This window comes from Pseudopipra pipra, chromosome 1 (genome assembly GCF_036250125.1).
Source record: "Pseudopipra pipra isolate bDixPip1 chromosome 1, bDixPip1.hap1, whole genome shotgun sequence".
In the NCBI taxonomy this organism is placed as follows: Eukaryota; Metazoa; Chordata; class Aves; order Passeriformes; family Pipridae; genus Pseudopipra; species Pseudopipra pipra.
Window position 1 is genome coordinate 121,929,919 of NC_087549.1, and position 21,799 is coordinate 121,951,717.

The 21,799-nt window shown below is 39.9% G+C and overlaps 1 protein-coding gene and 1 long non-coding RNA gene across 5 annotated transcripts in view; one reads left to right on the forward strand and one right to left on the reverse strand.

Annotated features, from left to right (window-relative positions):
* Positions 1-12,856: 12,856 nt before the first annotated feature.
* Positions 12,857-19,061, forward strand: LOC135423892 (uncharacterized). Its single transcript, XR_010435008.1, has 2 exons — positions 12,857-13,211; positions 17,668-19,061. It is a non-coding gene; the product is annotated as an uncharacterized LOC135423892 (long non-coding RNA).
* Positions 14,980-21,799, reverse strand: part of SNX10 (sorting nexin 10) — a 35,690-nt gene continuing 28,870 nt past the window's right edge. For all 4 annotated transcript variants that reach the window (XM_064674529.1, XM_064674519.1, XM_064674542.1 and 1 more), the window contains 2 exons: positions 17,610-17,825; positions 14,980-17,167 (listed from right to left, as the gene is read on the reverse strand). In XM_064674529.1, coding sequence (XP_064530599.1) covers positions 17,089-17,167; positions 17,610-17,825 — 295 coding nt within the window. In that variant the 3' untranslated portion in view covers positions 14,980-17,088. The remainder of the gene's footprint in view (positions 17,168-17,609; positions 17,826-21,799) is intronic.

Consider the following 21,799-nt stretch of genomic DNA (forward strand, 5'->3'; position numbering starts at 1 on the left):
GCTATGAAAGAAGGTAGAGCTGTTCAAGAATGTGTAACTAGGCAAAAAGGGATGAGTCTAAGCATAGGAAAATTGTGACAGAATATCAGGAAACATTTCCTCACGGTGAGGCCTTCAATTGTGTAATGGTCACCCCAGGGAAGTGATAGAAGTCTTGGCACTTGAGTAATTTAAAATTAGAGTGGGTAAAGCACAGGGGAATATCCTGTTGGGAGCAATCCTGTATTGATAGTTGAATAGGCAGAGTCACCTAATTGGTCTTTTCAGGCAGAAGTGGGAGTCTGTGATGACTGATCTGTCCCTTAGGCATTAGGTTGCAGAATGACCATTTTGCATCACTAAATGCCTGTTCCTGATTTTCTGGTTGGACAGTTTAATGCATTTCTAAGCTTGACTAGCAGAGATGAATATTGTTGCATCCTATATGGGGCATAAAAATGTTAAGCTTGAAAGAAGCTCTTACGGCAGATAAGAGGATTTGTGATTCTGATCCAGAATGTTGTGATTAAAATCTAACAGCGTGATACAAAATTTAATGAATGGCTGTCAGCATCCTTTTGCTCAGGGTTCAATTTCACAATCCGTTTAATTTTGCACTGCTACCAGCAGCAGCAACCCTGCCACTTCACAACACTGGCAACTGCTGCCTTCCCATCTTCTTTCTCCCTTGTGCCAGCACTAGTGACTGTGGGGCTGCGTGGTCAGCTAGATCTCTAAAAATGAAAAGTTACCCTGAGACACCTCCCAAAGACTTGTGCTCAGCCAAATCAGCTCTCAAAGCAGCTGCCTGCTGCGCTATGTGGATGCTGAGGCCAGCAGAAGTGAGGGATATGGATATACAGTTATGCAGCTTCAGGTTGGGGGCTTTCAGTGACAGCCCAGACTTAGGTCAGCCTCTGCTGATCAGCAAATCCAGTCCTTTTTATTTTAATGTTTTGGAGAAATAAGGCACAGCCAGCATAAGCACTTTGCTGTGGTTGCATGGTCAGTCTCCAAGAGCTTCAGTTACCTTGGGGTCATCGTGTCATAACCTTCCCTTTAAGATCATGGGTAGAAGTCAGATACAGCACAGATGCATAGTGTGGGATTCAGCTCATCTCATTTAGTTAGTTAGGCTTCCAGTATCAGCTTTCTGCAGCCCAAGAAGAGACACAGCATCTCCAGAGAGTGATTCACCTCCTGTATCTTAGGCTTAGCCTCGAGCGCCAGTTTCAGGCTGCGATGAATCTCAATGAGTGTAGAGGGAGCCCAGATGACTAATTCAGACTAGATATCTAATTTTCCACAGCAAAAGTGAGCTGGGGTGAATGCCTATCCTTGGATATAGAGAATTAGCCCATGAAGTGCTTGTGATAATGATAAGCTTCAAAATGATATTGAAATATTGTTTTAAATATACATTTAGCAATCAAATATTCTTTCAGAGAGGGAGCTCTGAAAAGTACCTTTTGGGATTGAGAAATGTTCTTTGTGGTCCCACAATGACAGTTCTCTGTCTCAAACAGGTGTTTCATCTCTCTCAGACATTTTTCTCAGACCCCAAAAGGAATAAACTCGCAGATTAATTTTGTTTTGTTTTTTATTAACTAGAACCATTTCCCCCTTAATCTGCAAAAAGCAGAAACAACTTGATAGCAAGCTAAGGAAAAGGGGTGGTAAGAGTGACGTGGGACATAGTCCCATTGTTAAAGCCTATTAGTGTGGCTTGTATACTCCTGGGTCCAGGCACAGGCACACAGCTCCTCGCTCAGGTCACCACCCTTGGCATTAAGGTTTGTGATTGTGTGGACCACACAAATCACTCATGGCCCAAAAAGTACTCAGATGCACCACTTCACTTGTAATAGATGGTCTCACAGTTGTTACAACTGGCTACGAACTCGGACCTTTAAAAGCTGAGCTTTTCTAATACATGTATGTTCTAGGCAGACACATTGTGTGCAGACTATGGCTGTGTGACTTCTGCTAATGCAGGAGACGACACACAACACAAATAAACACGGGCTGGATCACCCACCATTTTGTGCTGTCTGTGTCCTATCCCCCTTACAAATGTGCAGTCACATTTGTGGTTGTGTTTAAGCATTCATTCATCACCCTTAGTCCTAAAGTACCAGGAGGCAAATACAGTGCAGTTCATCCCCTTTAAACATATAGGAACTCCTGTGTCCTAAGGAAAGCAAGGCTGGGGTACAACATTATGGGCTTTAAATTACACAAAGCTGCAAAATCCCTCTACTTTGATAGCTGTCTGTTTGCAGAGTGATGACAAAGTGCACCTTCCCAGCACAACTTAAAGACTGATCTTATCCATTTACAGCAAAGATGAGGAAAATATATAAGGATTTACTAACATTCTGAAATGATGAAATGCAATAAGAGAGGAATGATAACTTTCCTTTTCAGCAACTGCTCTAACCTACACTAATGAGTAGACTGTTAGGAATTTTCTTCACTTAGCATTTCTCATTATTAATAAATTTTGCACTGACAACTATAAAGTGAACACTCTGGATTTATGCACCTAACCTAATTACATATGCTGCATGTACGCATTTCATTATTTACTTGACAGATTCATTCCTTGATACCATAAATAATTAAAGAAGGATCAAATATTAACAATCAGATACATGTTAATTCTCCTCAAATCTGGGGAAACAAACACATTTTATTTTCCATCCAATAAAAATCAGGTAAAATAAAATGCTTTCATTAGAAGGATTTAAAAAAACAGGTAAAGTTCTAAAGTGTCATTTTTATTTTGTATAGAGTGAAAATTAAAATGTCCAGCTGCTCTCTAGTTCCTTTACATGAACACATATAGCAATTTTAATAAGTATAAAATGTTAGTAATTCCTTTTTGACAGTTTCTAAATGAAGCATTTTGGTTTAGTGTTTGTCAGGCAATCTCAGAGCAAGGCAGCTTCAAATAAAAAGTCTGATCCTGTCCCCATGAATGTCAACAACAAATTTGTACTGAACTTCAGGTAAAACAGCATGCATTCCATTATTTCCTGTGTATTAGCGGTTCATTTCCTTCCAGACTGGAAACCCAAACTTGCCCTCTTCCACCAAGCACTATCAGCTGAGCAAGTGCCTGATCCTATTCACTGGGGAGGGCCGACAGTGCCCAGGGGTAGCCAAGAGCCCAGTGTGTGCAGTACCTCCAGGATTCAGCCCTAATGTGAATAAAAGGGGAAATTCTGCTCCTACTCCTTTCTGCTGCCGTGTTACATCCTCTCTGGAAGCATCCTGCTCTGATTTGGTGGTGTTTTCTGTAGAGGGTGTTGCACAGCAGGAACCAGGCAAGGCAAGGAACTGTGTGGCCCTTCCTGTGCCAGCGATGGCTGGGGGGCAAGAGCTGCCAGACAGCCCCAGGAGCTGTTCAGGGCCTCCAGAGTAAGGGCTCTTCTCAGAAGAGTTACTGCTTAAGCTTTGAGTTATAATTAAATCTGCAGGCGAATTATTTGTGACGGAAAGCTGCTCCCAGTCACAAACCCGTACAAACTGTCTTGCCTGCTGTGCAATTTAAATTGATGTTTAAATATTTTTCTACACATTATTCAATATCTCCATTTGATCAAAAATATTCTCCAATTTGAACAAATTTACTTTTGGATATCACATCCCACAATTTTATCATTTTAAAGGTGTTAAAAATTCATAGATTGCCACATTATTCATCATGCAAGATTAATGCCAGCCTGACAGGTTTTTCAAAGATGTGGGGTTTTTTTTCCTAAGTGCATATACCACATCTGTATGAGATGTACCATGGTTGTTGAATATTGATTATTCACATCCCCTTTCTTATTTTTGATGCTAAAGAGAGAATATTAGGGTGTGATTGTCAGGGTTAGCGTCTCTATGACCTACACATGTACTATTAATAATTTATGAGTTGATTTGAAATAGATCTCTGCGAAATGAGCTGGCAATAAGCAGGGCTGTCTAAGATGACAAAGATTCAGAACAGGCCAACTCATGTACATTAGCTCCCTGGTTTCAGATTTTCAATCTGAAAACAAAACGAAACAAAAACTCAGTGTAGTTTATGCAGTAGTTAGGAATTTATTATTTGAATACACCAAGAAATATCAGTCTGGATGATGCAGTTGATATATTGATCGAACATTCTAAAGTATTACGCTTGTTCAACTGTATAAATATATATATATGATGCATGAAGAAGCAATAAAAAGTATGGCAATCTGTTGGTCAAGTGGATGAGCATCAGCTTACAAATACAGAGCCAGCTCATAGACTCCTAATTCCATTTAAGAGTTGTCTCCTTGAACCCAAAGAATATTAAAATAACAAAGGTCAAGACCTGCAAATGCAGCTGCTGGATTGGCTTGCGGTTGCCAGCATCTAATGGGAGCTCTTCAAAGATTAATATAACGGATTTTTTACTTTAAAAGCCTTCTTTCTTTGCACTTTATCTCTTAATTTAGAAAGCAACCCTGCTTATGTCCACAGACTTACTGAGGATGCCCACATTGCATTTAAGGGGTGTCCTCAGGAGCAGACCTGGAAAAGGCAGCCTGTCCCCTTTCACTGATGTCAGGCACACCCTGACAAGGTGCCTCTGGCAGAGTTGAACCCTGCCACAGCACTCATGGAGAGGAGGGTGAACCCCGGCAAGGGACAGTGAGAGCACAAAGAGTCCCACCAGAGCAGGGCAGGGGTGACCACACTCCAGGACTTCCCAGGCAGGATTATGTGTGATGGCAGTAAGTGAGACGGCTAAGAAACCACAGCAAGGGTGCCCACTGCTTTTCAAAGGGCATTCCTATCAGTTTTGTAGTAAACAAGTAAACTCTGCCAGCTCCCCCAAAAGAAACAGATCTAGTAAATGTCAGGCCTCATCACCTGACGTTGGGCTTCTCTACGTCTGCCTTTTTTTCTTGTCTACTGGACTAAGTGTTTTTGTTACTCACTGACAAAGTGTATTTCTGGTTTCCTTGTCACACACACTGATGTGATCCTGAGCCCTTAACCTGCATGGAAATATAGCATATAAGGTTGAAGTTTTTTTTAAAATGTGATGCAAAATCAAATGGCAAAAGCAGAAGTCTAGCTGACCTGAAAAGGAAGGATACTGTTACTCAAACCGCTAACAGCCAACAGTTAGGCAGAGGGAAACTAGTTAATACCTTGTTACAATTCTAAAATAAAGATGTTCAACCAAGGAAATTACATTGAGCAGCACAAGCTAGAGCAGCACAGAGCAGCATGTCAAGAGTCACAGGAGTGTTGCAGTGACGCAGAGACAATGAAATGGGATGACACCAGCTCTTCTCAGTGGGAGGATTTTCTCCATCTGTCTCCTGGGAGTTTTGCTACACATCCATTGCAGGAAACCTTTCCACCAAAAGTGCCAGCAAGCCTTTTGGGAATCTTATTAATATTCTTCCTCAGTGCTGTAAAGTATGCTGCAGACAGGAGATGACAGTTGCCTTACTATGAGCAAGGGATGAGCAGGAGGCTAACACCAGCGCTGACATACTCCAGTAAAACTGCACTGCTGGTATCTCGAAATAAGAAATGAATCAGGAGGGAGAATTGACTCATAAGCGCAAGCCCAGCCAGCAGCTAAAGTGGTTATTTATTATTTGCAGTATGGTGCACTGAACACGTGCTTCCCAGACAAATCGCAGGGCAAGGTCCTTGCCCTGAAGAACATACAATTTATGGAGCCGACCCTGCAAGATGCTGCAGGCCCTCCCGGGAAGACCAGAGCAATTTCATCTCAGGATCATTTTGGCACATCTTGGGAGGTCTTGCCTCTCCTGCTAACACAAATGGTTCTTTTGACCCCAGGGGATGACTTCTGTAAGTGGGGGTGATTTGGTTGTTAATCTGTGATTCATGAGAAGTAAAATCTTTTATCTGTCTGTGGAGTTTCTGCATGTGCACAGTATTAATACCTGCCTAAGTGAGAGGGAAGCTTGAACTCTCCAGATCTATCATGGGAGCTGCAAAGAGTCATGCATTCAAGTGGCAGAGTTCAGCACATGTCTCTCAGCAGACCTCAAAGCACCGTTTCCTGGGGGGAATCTGAGCAGGGTGAAACCACATCAAAGTGGTGCAAACAGGGAATGAGCAAGAGAAGTGACTTTCCTGCTGCTGACATGCCTGACACTAACCCACAGCCAAAGAAGTCTCCCTCAGCTGTGGCAGGAGGGTTTCATCCAGGGGCTCCTCCTTGCCTTCCCAGCTATGGCAAACAGAGAACTGCTGGAAGATCCTTCTCTAGGAACTACATTTCACTTTACAAAGCCAAATCTTTGAGGTCTCTCCTTCTTGAGCTATGCCCACATGGGAATTTGGACACTGCCTGCAAAGAAATTTCAGGGCATGCAAAAGTTGATAGTTATGAACTAGTGCAAGCACATCACCACCACGGTCATGAACTGGCTCTCCAAATTATGTTTCACTAAATTTAACATTCAGGACTCTGCTTCCTTGTGTTGCATCCAGAAAAACACCAAGTACTTGGTTCTCAGACCAGCAAAATTCTTTGTGGAATCCCAAGCCCTGAAGTAGCCCAGAATACTCCTCTCCTTACAGGATGCAACACATCAGGGCACATCCAGCTCTTCAATACAAAGCATCAATGAGTTTGCCATCTTCAGAAGGAAACATAAGCCTCATCTTTTTACAATGGCTCCAACATTATCCAGGAACAAGGAGGGACAAACTAAACCAAGGAATTTCCTAATGGCTTTCTTCTGTGGGAAAGAGGAAAGATAACATTGTACTTCTGGCTTTTGGAAAGGACAAGAACTTTCTTATTTACAGGCAGTGGCCTGTGCTGATAAATGCATTGTAGGAAGCCATTGTGATTAGTAAGGAACAAAGTGGGAGGGAAGATCCAGTAGAGCTCCAGCACAGCACAATGCCCTGTCCTTGGCACAGTCTTCATCTCCTTCTCAGAAGTCATTCACTCTTTCTACAAACAATGCAGAATTAAGGATAGGCTTGCAGAGCCTTCTGGTGAAGTGTTTCAGTCACCAGCCATCTCAAGAAAAAGATCTGCCCAGAAACTAAAATATGAACCTTAAAAGATTCTTCTTGGTTTTAATTAAATGAGCTGTTGTAATCTAAAAAAATTGTATTTACCTATAATGCTTATATTTTAAGTCAATTTTCGAGACTTTTTTTACTTATGAAAGGTCAGACCATACATCCCATCAGCAGAAGAAATTCACACCAGGAGGATATCTGCTGGAATCAGCTGAACAGGCAACACAACTTTGGTAAGGGAAGTTTGCTGTGCTCATTCGCACAAATGGTCTTCACTCATGCTAGTGGCTCCAAATTGTTTTAGTAAGTACTGTCATGGATGGATGAGTAAAGACTGAAAGATCTGGCCAAAGTCAATCTTTCTTATACTTTCCAGTCAACATCAGCTCCACTTCCTTCAGTCCAGTTCCAATGTTAACACCATCTGATGGCAACTAAACCACAGCACTTCTCCAAGTATCCCTCAGAGAAAATCCTGTCAGTGCTGCTTATTTAACCAAGCTAAACAAGGTACCCTAATTGCCTCTCTTCTCTCCTCCTGATTTTTTAATTAGTGAGAAGACTGAGTAACATTCTTTTTACAAAACAGACATAAATTTCTGTTCTGAACACTGCAACCCCAAAGATAATTAGCCCAAAATTTTCAAATGCAACAGATGCCAGAGGGAGTTTGATTTCCAAGAGCCGGAGTGCACAGTGCTTGGAAGTAAAAGAAAAAGCCTTTCAGGTGTTTTAAATCAAACATCAATAACTGGGACCCCTCTGCTACCTCTTAGAAGTGCTTCATGCTGATAGCTGGGGTGAGATTTTCACAAAGAGCATGGCACTTTGTCTCTCTCATCAGGTAAAGCAGCGGAGCCCAGCAGCAGGAGGAACACTGTTCTTCCCTTATCTGTGAGAGATGCCTGGTACATCATTGTGGTCACTTCACTGTTCCTCAGTTTCCTCAGCTGTAAAATAGTAGATCCTGTTTATTGTAAGGATGAATTAATTCCTCATCACAAAAGGCTTTGAAACTCTGGACGGGGAAGCTTTATCCTAAACACAGACAAATTATTAACTTCCTATATCCAGCCCATGATGTGCTGACTCTGGTGCCAGGGTGGAGCTTTGACTTGCCAGCAAAATTCAAACCATCCAGGATCAAAACTTGCTTTTATACTTCTTTTGGTATGTGACTAAATTGGCAGCATTTTTATGGGTAGACAGTCATATCCCACCTCCTCTCCCATTGCTTTAGACCATTAGAAGTAGCAAGAGTTTTAGGTCTTTTGGAGGGCAGAAAATAGTAACAAAATAGAAGATTCATAGAAACAGCACTTAAAAGGCATTTCTTGCCATGCAATAAGAAGCTATCCTATTACTATAAACAGGTTACTCTTCCAATGAAGTTATTTCTTGTGGCTAAGTACTACTGTTCCAAGGTGGACATTCACATGGTTACTTTTCTGTCATAGGACTGGGTCTTGAACATCAAGACCCTTGAACATAAGGGGTGTGGTGGGCTTCTTCAGGGAATGAGTCAAAGCAACTGAATTTTTTTAGGAACCAATCTCCCTAAGCCAATGTTAACTTCTGAGAAAAGCTCTGCCCACATTTTTAGTGCTTCAGTCTCATAATTCAACATGCAGAGCTTTCAAATGATCATTGGAAGTAAAAGGTGGTGTGCAGACACAGATGGGAACACAGGAACCCTGGGCCTTGTGGGTTAACTCCTGTCCCACATTGAGATCTCTCATTAAAGCCCAATTTCAAGGGATAAGCTGGATCCAGATCAAGTTGTATCTTACTACCTGACAGCCATTGCCTTCAAAAAAGCAAGAACTGGGTCAAACCAGCAGTTACTGTGACTCTGAATCTGCTTTCAGACAGGGGCCACCAGCAAATGCTGAAAGTAGACTGCAAGGGCAAGACAGGAATAGGGAGAAGCCTCCCTCCTGGGAGACCTGCCCGTCTCTCAGCCCCACACTGACTGTTTTCATCCCCACACAGGGATAAATACACAAGCCCAAAATTTGGGAAAAAAGCCTCCAAGAATAATCACATATCCAGATGAACACAACTCAGGGAGTGAGCTGTTAAAATATCTCAGAGCATCCAGGCCCAAGTGAGAAGTGCTCTGAAGAACTCAGGGCTGCATTTTCAAGTTTTTAACACCTTCATCCAACTCAAGCTTTTAAGATGTTTGGCCACCTATGGCCGCTGACTGCCTTTTCCTCACAGAAACCTTTTAAGAATGTATTGCTTAAATAGGAAATAAAACAGAATCAAGATTCCTGATGCTCAGCTCAGAGGCGTGACTTCAGAAAAATCACAAGTACTCCCTTTCTGAAGAACAAGGAGATACTGTCTTTTGAAACAGTTTTCATTACCTGTGCAAGTAACAGGAAACAAGAACCTATGCAAGGTTTTAGCAGCTGGAAATACATGGCACTTTAAAAGCACAAACATACAAAAAAGAAAGGATAAACTTCACAGTCCACTTTATCATCACTATTATTGATCAGTTAGGACAAGGGGTGATGGCTTTAAACTTAAAGAGGGTAGGTTAAAATTTGATATTAGGAAGAAATTCTTTACTGTGAGGTGGTGAGGCACTGGAATAGGCAGCCCAGAGAAGTCGTTGACAACCCATCCCCCAGGTGTTCAAGGCCAGGTTGGATGGGGCTTTGAGCAAGCTGGTCAAGTGGAAAGAGTCTCTGCCTGTGGTAGGGGAGTTGGAGCTAGATGATCTTTAATGTTGCTTTCAACCCAACCCATTCTATGATCCTATGATACCACACATTGAAGACTCATGACTTAACATAAGCATAAGTACACCAAAAATAGAAAATAAATCCAGAACTTCATCTACTACCTATTATCTTTCACAAACAAAAAATGAGTTTGCACCATATTTGAAAATGATTGTTTTAAAATGTTCTCTATTTCAAAGCAGACATTTTTCTGTTTTGAGGGAGAAATTAACTATAGCACATTTTAAAAGGCCACCTGTTTGTTCAAACAAAAATGTCATTTTTAATCTGAGTGCCTTTCAGAAGATAGAATGTTTTCACCCTCAGCATAAGAAGCATGAAGTTTTTACCATTGACTTCAACTGAACCAGCACTTGATATGTCTTAACCAATTCTACTGTGAAATTTGCATTTAGTATTTGTACTGGTATTGTTGTAAGTTACAAAATATCTGAAGCAAATATGTTTTTATTCAGAAGGCTTGTTTTTTTTTTCTGTATTCAGTTTTCTGTATCATGTTTTCGCTTTGTTTTCTGATTAACCACGAAAGAATAAAAATAACGTAAGAATCTGACAAAATATTCATCTCAGCTGATGACTGTTTTCTTACAAGCAAAAAAAAAAAAAAGGAGAAGACACTACGAGTAATTTTGCAAGCACTCAAAGTCATCACTGCCACAGGAAAGTTCTACCACTCAGGCATGTTTTAAATATAACCATGGGAAAAAATCAGAGAAAGTGCAAATACTTGTAATTACAGCATCCATTTAAACTTTACAATGTATTTTATTGCTGTTAGAAATAATTCTAAGCTCAGGCATATGCTGGCACATTTAACATGGAAATTAGCTGTGACTGATAAAAATTTAGTACATTTTAGTAAAACCTATAGCTGCAGCACTACCTGAGTAGTTTGCTCCTCCTGATCATTAAAAAAAGCAAAGATAAACTGAGTGAGACAATGGTTGAGTTTGGTGTACCATCACAAAAGATAAATTATTCCCTACCTTTGGGGAAATGTGTGATAGCTGACACGTGTGAAGATTTTTTAATTTATCAAGAGACAGTAAAATAAAATACATTCTTTGAAGGAGCACAATCAAATTGCAATCTCTTGGTCTGGATTGGGTTTAATTGTTCTTTTGAATGGAGGAGATTAAAACTATGATCCAGATTATTAGCTGACAACTACAAGAGCAATGTGAAGCGTACAATGGAGCTAGATCTATATGCCCAAGACACAGCAGCCCTTCTTCAAAGAGTTTACAATGTGGTGAGGACTCCAGCACTAAGTGCTTAACTCTTAGAAGATTCCCAGATTTAGGACTGAATGTTCAAGTTTTGGTACTGTGATTCATGTAATCATTCCAATACAATGATGGACAACAAGACAATATGTATATGGCCAAAGATGTCCAGAGGACTCAAGCCACATAGGCCTTATTAGTTGTGTTTTATTTTTAATCTGCATTTGCCCTTACAGTCGTTGCAAACAATTGTGGTTTTACTGTCCAAACCCCTGTTTTACTTCTTTTCCTTTCTCCACAGAAGCAAATGGCAGATCTAAGCAATCATGAAGGGGAAATGTTCAACTATCAAAGGGCATAAAGAAAAGAAACAATAAGAAAAGGAAAAATACCCCTCCATCTCTGCATAGCATTTATCACAAGAGCAGGGAAACACTTAGCATGTAGAAATACGATGATGCATCATGAAAGCCATTTAATGTCTTGGCTAACAACTGTATTCACTACCAGGGCAGTCATTAACAGGTTGCCAGGAGAGAAAATAAAAGCTCCTAGACTGTTTCCATACTGTCTGCACTCAATGGTATTGGTAATTGGTATATATAACTATTATACCAATGCCAAGAAATTATAATGGGATGAGGGCCCGCCCCAGCCAGGCACCATGAAAAACCATACTGAGAGGTTGTCAGGAACCAGTGGACAAAGGGAGTTTTCTTACTCTTGTCTTGAAGTTGAGGCATATCATGTGCAGCAGAGCCACGCTTGCCATGGCTGCATGGAGGCCTGTCCTTGTCCCTGGACCTGGTTCTTACCCACCCTGAGCATCCTTTTCCCCACTGGGGAGGGAGTCACAGTCCAGGCTGAAAGAAAGGTACCTCCCACTCCTGCCTTCCCCAGTATCATGACATCTCTATCTCTAAATCCCTCCAGCTCTTGGCAGCCTAGACCCTGTTACCAGAACCTCTGGCACTGCAGCCTCAGGTGCTTAGTGGCTCCCAGGAGACTCCATCTGAAGGTCTGCCTGAGGCAGCAAGGCCCATGCTGATGCTACAGACCTTCAGGCACTTTCCCTATACATCATCCCAGGGCTGCCTTTGTGGCATTTTCATTGCCACGGAGCTAGGAAAATCCAACTCTGGTGCCTGTGCTCTCCAGGATATATCCCTCCTCTCCCTCCCCTGCTTTGCTCCATACATGAATACATTTCTCTCTCTTTTTTTTCTTTTTTTTCTTTGGGTATTTATTTTTTTCCTCTTTCCCATTACCCCTTTAATGCAGAGCAGGGCTGCTGATTACAAAAGAGGCAGTTTGACTTGAGCAATAGGTCTTCTTCACTAATCCTCACTGTCATGGAAATTCCAGCTGCTACAAGAATAAGAGGCTCAATCCATATTTGCCAGCTCTAATATGAAATCTGTCAGGGCCCAAATTAATGAGTTCCAAATTCCTTACATCACGATAACAGGTTAAGACTGGTCAATTAATTACATAAATCCTTCCCGATTCATTGTGCATTTTCAGGAGAGATTGTGTCTTACATAACTGGGTGACACAAGGCCTTTTGGCTCTTGCTGTTCCGCAGAAAGGCCTCCATTTAAGAGCCGCCTCCCTGCCACCGAGGCTGGCAAATGTCTCGCCTTTGCTCTGCGCTGCGCCCTAATCGCTTTTGTATAAAAATATAAATAAATAAACGACACGTAAAATATATTTTAAAAACAACAACAGAGCCGTGGGGGGCAGGTGCAGCCCCTCCCCACCCCGGCTGCGCCCCATCCCCAGCGCGGTGGGCACCTCCCTTGTTTCGCCCGATTGCGGAGCTGCGCGGCTGCGGGAGGGGCTCAGGGGTGGGAGGCTGATGGGGAGCATAAAAAACTAGAAATAAAGGAAAAAGGCTCGGTCGCCCCCGCGGAGGGCCGCGGGCACGGAGCGCGCACGGAGCGCGCACGCAGCGCGGGGCCCCGCCCGGCCCGGGCCCGCCGGCGCGCTCCCGCTGGCGCACAGCGCCCCCTGGTGGCCGTGCGGGCGGGGGCGCGGGCCCGGGCGGGCTGTGCCGCCTCCCTTCCGCGGGGCCCTCGCGCCCCCCCGCCGTTGCCATGGCTGCGGTTGCCACGGGTTACCGGATGGAGGCTGGGAGGCCCCGCTCCCTGCCTGGCGGGCGCGGGGCGGAGCGGGGCGGACAGCGCGGCGGCCCCAGGTAAGGCTCTCGCCCCGCTCCGCGTCCCCCGGGCAAGGCAAGGCAGGGCAGGGCGCGAGGAAGGGCCGGGCCGGGGCGCAGCGGGGAGCGCGGTCTGGGATGCTGCCTGCCTGCCTTTTCTCTTTTTTCCCCTGTTGGTTGTTTTTTTTCCCCCCTCCCTCCTTTTTTTAAGTCCTGCCCCGCGCTCGTCGCTCGCACCGGCGGCAGAGCCCCGCGGGCAGCCGGCGCTGCCGCTCCCATCCCCGCCGGTACGGATGCTACGGGCGCCTCGAAGTCAAACCCGCGGGATTCGAGCCCAAAGGCGAGAGTTCGATTTCTGTTTTACAAGGCCATTTGAATTAATTTCTAAGGAGGTTTTGTTCCAGAAGGCAAAGAAGCGAGCTAAACCGTTATACAGCATTTTTAACGCCGAAGAAGAGAATAGTTGTGTCTTTCCTAAAGCGTTTAGGCCTTTCGTGAAAAGAATCAGTCTGAGACTGGAAATCATTATTTACATTTTTGCAACATTGTAAAAGCTAGAGAAGAAGGGTAAAGTCCCGTCCTTCCCCCTGTGCCTAGTCCTGCAATTACAGGGAGACGACACAGGAACATGGAAGGTTTATTCTTTTGACTTTATCTGCACTATGTAATTTACAACAGAGCGAGTCACAAACACTGTGTTTTAATAATTCATAATAATTATAAAAATTTAAATATTCCTCTGGAGAAAAAAAAATATCGGTATATCACATGTCAAAAAAAGACCTGGACACTGAAGTTTGCAGTGAGGCATTTTGAGTATAATTTTTTCTCAGTGCTATAGATCTACATTGCTATTTAAACATATTTCATTCCCAATACACCATCTTTCTCATCTTTCTGTTGTTTTTTTGCTGTTCTTTTTGTAAAAATCAAAATGAAGTGAAAACCCAAGCACAACAGTGTGGGTGTGTGTATATACACAGTGTGTGTATCTCTCTCTCTCTCTCTCTCCACACACACATATATACACACTGTATATATATAGTGTATTTACATATGTGTATATATATACATATTACAAAATAATTGAAGAGTAAATCACACATGATAAGTCATAAGGTGATTAGAATATTGATATTGAAATAAAGGAAAGCTCACTGTCAGGTTTAAACATGAGCTAGAAAGTAGTAACTTGTTTTATTTAATTACTTAAAAGCTTTTAGGAAATCATCATAAAAATGAGGATATAAAGTTCTAAGCAAAAGATAAAGCACAGCTTTTGAGGGCAGAAATACTGCAATTAGATAGAATGCAATCTGATTACTATTTCTAATTTATAAATTAGATATTAGCCTGTTAAAAAACAAAATAAAACAAACTAGCAGGAAATGTCAGCATTATTTAAAACTAAAAAATGAGAATCAAAATACCAGTGATCAACTGATCAAACTGCATGCCACTGTTGAGAAATCACCAAATCACTGAGGTCACAAAGGACATTAAAAATCTTTTTTTTAACATTTAAATTTGTAATAGTTATATTTAATGTTCCAAATGAAACAAAATGTCTTAAAGCATTTATATGCCATTACATACAGCTGATACAGAAAGTGGACATACTAGAGAGCATGGAATACTTTTCCTCACCCTTTCATACAAAAAATTCCAGTAATACTAGCTACACAAGCAACATTCAAAAGATAAATATTTAAACAAATCTCTGGCAAAGCTGAGAAGAAAGTTCTGTTATAGTAGTCTTAAAATTTTTTAACAGAGTGACAAGAAAATAACAGAACAACAACAGAGCTATTAGAAAACAAATATTTATTTCAGAAACATCTTCATTTGAAAAACACTCACTGGCCTACAGATAAGCTCCTAGAATTAAAAAATCAAAAAACCACCACAAAGGCTTTCCAAACCTTGTGTTTCTGTAATTTTTTGCAGATCTTGAAGATGTCCTAGGAGGCCAGAACTGTAAAGTGCTGCAACAGTTAAGCTCAATCTTTTAAAACAAAAGAAAAAACCACACTGTGTTAAATAAAAACATTAGTATCCTTCTCAGACATTATTCCAGTTTTTGTTTTTATATCCTTCCCATTTTTAAAATAAATTCACTAAACAATTTTTCTTGTAATGTGCCAACTTATTTAAAAAAAAAAAAAAAGAAGAGAAGTCAAGAAATCAAAATCTGTGCCTGGCAATAACAGCTATTTTTAAGCTACTTTTTTATGATAACTTGTTGCTTTAATTGTTATCACTTTTAGATTAAAATAACATTGCTGCTAACTAACACACAAGCTGAGAAAGTGAATAGATACATTTGTGCAAATCAGTAAGACCAAAGGAAAAGAAACATGGATATTTATCTTTAAAAAGTGCTGCCATCAACAAAATACAGTGGCTTAAAGTAGTTACCTAAGAGATGTTATTCTCAAGGCTATTAAAACATGGTTCTAAAATTACACAGATTCCCATCTGGATGCTTTAAAAAAGCATGCCCACACATGTCTATGCTAGCCCTTATTAGCTGGCCATTTAATAATCCATTGTTTCTGTAATTCACAGGTTTAAAATGTTCCTTCTTTGAAAGTAACCACATAATTCTTACAAAAAAAAAAAAAAAAGCAAGCATGTATTTATATCCATTTCTAGGCCGGTAACTACAGCACTGAAGTTAATGGAAGCTTTGCTAGGGTGATCAGACCCCCTAGCTCTTTTTAATAGCAGTTAAATGTCAAATATAAATACAACACCACAGTGAAACATACTCCTTTGACAGAATCTGGGACAAGACACTACGCAGCTGCTGTGAACAATAAAGAGCAAAACTGACATTTAATCAAAATAAGTGTTGGTGGTTACGAAGTTGTGTTTAAGCCTGCCTTTTGTTTGTGAAAAAGTCAATATTCCAACGTGTTAACTACAGCCACAATGAAATAAGCAGCTCCTGTTACTCCCAAAGAGTGGAGAGGACAACATCCATACAGCGTGTTATAGCTATGTGATTATCATCACCTCTCCATTTCAGCTGCTAAACTAAAACATCTCTCCCAGCATCTTCAGTTATAAGTGCCAAAAGTAAAACATGTTGGGTGAAATCCTGGCCTTAGCAAGGTCATTGCAAAATTCAGCCATCGGTTTCAATGAGCCTTATCCAGGATTTTCACTGCAAATGAGTATCCATAATTCCCTGGGAACTGAGAACCTCCATCAAGCCTAGAAATGATGTAATTTTTATTTATATTTCTAAACTTCTAAGCAACCATACTCGAAAATTTTTGCCTTCAGTACTCGCGCATGATAAAACCAGGCTTTCTGTAAACACTACAGAAAGACCATGGAAACATGTATTTATTTATATCTCAAATTGTCAGCAGCATATAGTTTGTATGAATGTTGTTTTGCTGATGTTGCTGAGCTACTTTAAAAAGTGAGTACCTTGGTGGGGTGTGTAATTTCATCACCAGTGTTAAATGACTTCTAAAGATGAAACTTCTCTGCTGCAAATTACAAAAAGATGCTTTGAATATGTTTAATACGATATACCAACTTTTAAGATGAGGAATTAAGTTATCTTTATTTTTCTGATCCAAGACATGCACTCACTGAGGGAAATATTTTAATTGCCACGTATGCCAGAAAAGGACTTACCCAATACTGAGATTTTAACAGTCACAAAAACATAAACAGGTAACATGTAGACCTGAATCAAGATACATTAGAAAAAAAAAATCAACAAGAAGATAGTATCGAGGTCTGTTTTGACTATTTCGTAAGGACATATGGTTGTATTGATGATGGGTCTTTTAGGTACGCGTTACCAGACAGCCCTGCTTATGTGGCACACGTAACCAGTAAACAGAGCAGGAACTGCTTTGTACTGTCCTTAAGATAGTAATAGAGGAATGATTTTTCATGATTCTTCAGAAGCTGGGCTTGCTTTACATCCACATGAAATGCTGTCATCACTAGGTCGGAGCCCGGAGGATGAACTGCAGAAAAGGGGAGAGGGGGGGAGAAAAAAAAAAAATAAAAGGAGGAAATTGGTTTTCACAACACACTCAAAGCCTGAGTAACAGAGGAGAACTTTAATTATCTCCAGTCACAAAGAGAGACAGGAAATTTGGACTTTTAATTAGCCATTTGGAGTGCAGTTGGATATTTTTTTAGCAAGATAATTTAAACGCGAATAATTCAAGTCTGACTAAATGAAATTCACATAATCAGAATGCAGATAATTGAATTTCTACTGCATTCATTAATTCAGTGTGGAGGTGTGTGTGAAGACTTCTATGATGAGCTGTCACAGCTCAATAAAATCTCAGTCAATTAATTTTTTCATTATCTTAGTATTACATCAACAAAAAAAGCGAAGCATGCGCGTGTGTACGTATGGATATATAACCTCAGAAAGTAAGGAAATACAGAAATCACCTCTCTGAATCAGAGTCTGCATCATTTTTTCCTTTTTTTCTCTCTTCATCTTCTACAGGAAAACGTCTGTTCAAAGAGGCGAACTTGTGAATCGCATCAGCAACAGAATATTTGGTCTGTCCAGACACACAAGCCTCCATATCTTCTGGGCTAAGCTGAGTCTGTAAGAAGAGGTGAAGCCTACTATCTGACAGCAATAATGCATCTTGTAGGATCCTGGAAAAAGAAAAAAAGGCAAATGTTTATATATAAGCTGCGCACAGACACATATATTCTAAACTGTTTTCTCAGAACGAATTCTAAATTATGTCCTGCTTTTAAGTTTTCAGATGAATCCTAAATCAGTAACAGAAGGTAACGAACATATTAAAATGATTAGGTGCGTGTTACTTTCTTATTGCATTATTTGGAATTTTAGGTGAGTAAAAACACGAAGCTAATAGTTAGGCACATCTGCTATTAGAATAACTTCAAGGACATTTCTTCCATTTAACCATCTGTTATTACCACATGGATCAATTAATGAATTTTAGGCAGTTGGAGGCATATACTCTTACGAAAACTTGGTCTTTTTTGTTTGTTGGGTTTTTTTTTTCTTTTAATAGCTAAACTTTTATAAAAATTACAAGTCATCAATTTGTTAGGTGGAATAAAAAAGTATGTAGAGAGACAGTGTGTAGACAGAACAGATTTCATACACGTGCAACATCAAGACTTTGGCATACCTGTAAACAATAGAGCCAACATTAGACAAAGTTATTTACTCTGTTACAAATATGCATATATTTAAGCTAGAATGAAAATGTTAATACTGAATATCGATTTTAGTTTACTTGCAAACAGTTTTCAGGGACTCTTAAATTTTATTTCATTCCAGCTATTATTTTAAAAAGTCCATTTTAATATTTGGTTCATATATATTTTAAGTCTCCAAATAAATTTAGCACAGTGTATTTACTTAACACACACGAGAGTAAACAAAATACAATCCATTCCAGTAACACAGAAAGTTGCAGAGTTACTTTTTCAAAGCCTCAGAATTGAGGATCATCATCACTATTTTGAAAAAAAAAAAAGATATGCAACTCTTCTTCAACATTTCTTTACAGAAGGAATTCTTTAATATGTAAATCCTAGAATGATTAACAAGAGACTTCTTTTATATGTGCATGTAATTTTACTCATGTAATAAAGACATCAGAACCTATGACCATGCCAAAGAGTGCTCCACAGAAAATTATTAAAATATCTTTAAACAACTCAAAACTATTAAGAGTCAGTCAATATTTACCTATTTCTACCCATTTTCACCAAAAAACTATTACTATGCAACAGGAAACAAGAGATTATATTAATGTAAGAACTAGTAAGAGCAGAAAGAAATATTGCATTTTAAAGGTACTCTGACTAAAATAAAAAGTATAACTGATTAGTTCCTTTGCATGAATAAGATTAATGCTGTGTTTGGACTGTAATGTTTTAAAACACAAATACGTTCTGAAAACTGTTCTCTAAAGTGGCCAACATTACAATAGTGTTTAATAAACACACAAAAGGATTTTTTGGCTTCATTCAAGCCTATAAAATCTGTCAAATTAAAAATAAGTAATAAGAGATATCTACTTGAAAACACAAGATACTTGCACACATGCACATTTCACTGGCCTAGGTAAACACACACACACGCAGTCTCAAACAAATAACTCAAACTCTTTACACCTTCCAGTGAGGAAATGTCTGCAATGACCCTAACGATCTACCCAGGTACTACTGAAATTCAGTCTCAGAAAGACCAGATTTTGCTGAAGTTCAAAATAAGCACACACTCATACCTGGAGAAAGACTTTTTAATCCCATCTAAATTCTCACAATTTTACTTAAATACAAACATAGCAAATAGACGTGTAAAAATCAATGCGTGTAGTGTATTAATACAAAGAAAAACTTTGTAGTCTAGAAGCCAGCAAATGCTGTGTAAAAATTATTCAAAACACAGAATTTAGAGGTCCACACACCTTGACAGCAACAGCTTCATGATTACAGTTTGAAAAGCCATCATTCAGCAGCCACTAAAAGAGGATTTCAGCCTTGACTCTTGATAAACACACATTCCAAACAAAGACAAACATTGCAACAAAAAGTAAAAGTATCATTCCAGACAATAAATCCACTTTTACAGTTTATGCAATCGGGGGAATAAATATCCTCCTTCCTCTTCCCTTCCCCTCAAAAAGAAAGAAAAAAAAAAAAAAGAAAAAAAGAAAAAGAAAAGAAAAATAACATGCTGGAGTTTACTGTAGAGTAACTCTACTGTTACTGTTTTTCACAGGCACCATGAGAGGATGCACATTTCTGCAATTCTAACATTTGCGTGTCTAATACCAAGTAACCAAGCAAAAAGCGAAGTCATTAAATTCTGTGGATGGCATTTAGTTTCACAGATTTTCCTCTTGCCGTACCTTCAAAAGTTTCCTGCCAACCAGCAGAAACACAAGTAACTAACTGTTCATGAGATTACACTACACTTACAGCTCTGTTGCTGTTTGAAATGTATTTTATTTTCTTTATAAAATAACGGCTAATCTTTAAAATTGATTTAAGATGGTTTGAGGCATTACACCAGAGAAGTAATGAGCACTAATGTCAATGATATTGGACACAAATTCATTTTAGCTTTATTTCATGTCCAGTACAATTCTGCTAAGCCTTGAACTGCTAAAGCACTGTTATTAACTCAGCAGTAACCTAACATATGGAACAGCAAACAAAAGTGATAAGAGTACAGACTGATCAGGACCTCAAGGCTACTTTCCTTTTTCTGCAGCTATAATTCAATTTCCAATTTTACTTTACATTGGACTCATTATTTCACAGTAATTTTCTTTTCTGCTTCATAGTGCCATCTGGAGGCGAAGGGAGTGAAGAGAAACCAAGGCGAAGAAATGGAAAGATCTTTATAAAGCTAATCACACACACATTCATATATATATGTGTGTGTGGGGGGGTGTACATACATATATATATGTGTATGTGTGCGTGTGTGTGTTCACAATGTGACCAAACACTCAATGCATTTTGCAAATCTTTTAAAACCATCCTGAAAGCAAATATATGAACATCTTTCACTCTTGAAGCATTTCTTTTTTCTCTTAATTAAAAAATAACTCCTGCTTTTCCCACCCCATCTGAACCAACAGGTTAGACTGCTTTTTAATTGCATTCTCCAAGCAATGAAAATGAAAAATAAATTCTGTGCTGCCCATAAATGTTATGCTTTCCTGTTCAAAATATTCCTTCTTCAAGGAAATAACCATATATTTGTCACCAGATGGTACTAGTAGCATTAAGTGCTGGTATAGTAGTTGCACTCTGGGGCTTTCACTGTCCTGGGGACTCACTGTGTGAAGGGCTGTACATCTGAAAAATAGATTTGGCTCCAAGGACTTTAAAAATCAAAATTACAAACCACTACCTAACAAATTAAAAAGGCAAGAGGAAGGGAGGAGCATCATAATATTAATACTGGGATGTCTTCACAGAGGCTGAACGCGTGCGCAGTCTCGACATGACCAGTAGCACTCCCAGTGCTTCTTCAACACTTTTATTGCAGCCGGTGTCAGCACAAGGCTATGGTTACAGTGATGTAAATCAGCACTCGCTGCCGTTGCGCTAATGGAGGAGTCACGGCTCACGGTAATAATTCCTATAAACTGACGGAGCATATTTAGGAGAACAACAGACCTTCTATGCAAGCCTGGAATAAGAACGAAAGGCTAAATCCTGCAAGTCTTGATCCCATCAGTAGTCATTACTTGTCAGAGATCTCACTCCTCTTGGCCAGATTGCTCACATGCATAATGACTGCTTATGTGATTAAGGGGGCTGCAGGATAAGGCTCTACATTAGAATTAGAGATAATAAAATCATTTTTTATTCACAGCCATGTGAATCTTTGTTTGTAAGCTTTCAGTAAATGCTCATGATCTCTAGACCTTTAAGGAAGCAGGGCCCAAAAACATCACTTCACAACCAGAAGAAATAATGTCATTTTTTGAGGAAATGCTGGATACTATACAAGGAATATTTCTCTTTCCCTGTGTTATGGCAAAAATATTTACAAAAGACAAAACATGTGTTTTGTCTTATTTGGATAAGGTCCAAAATCTGGTTTTCTTCAACATGATTTTATT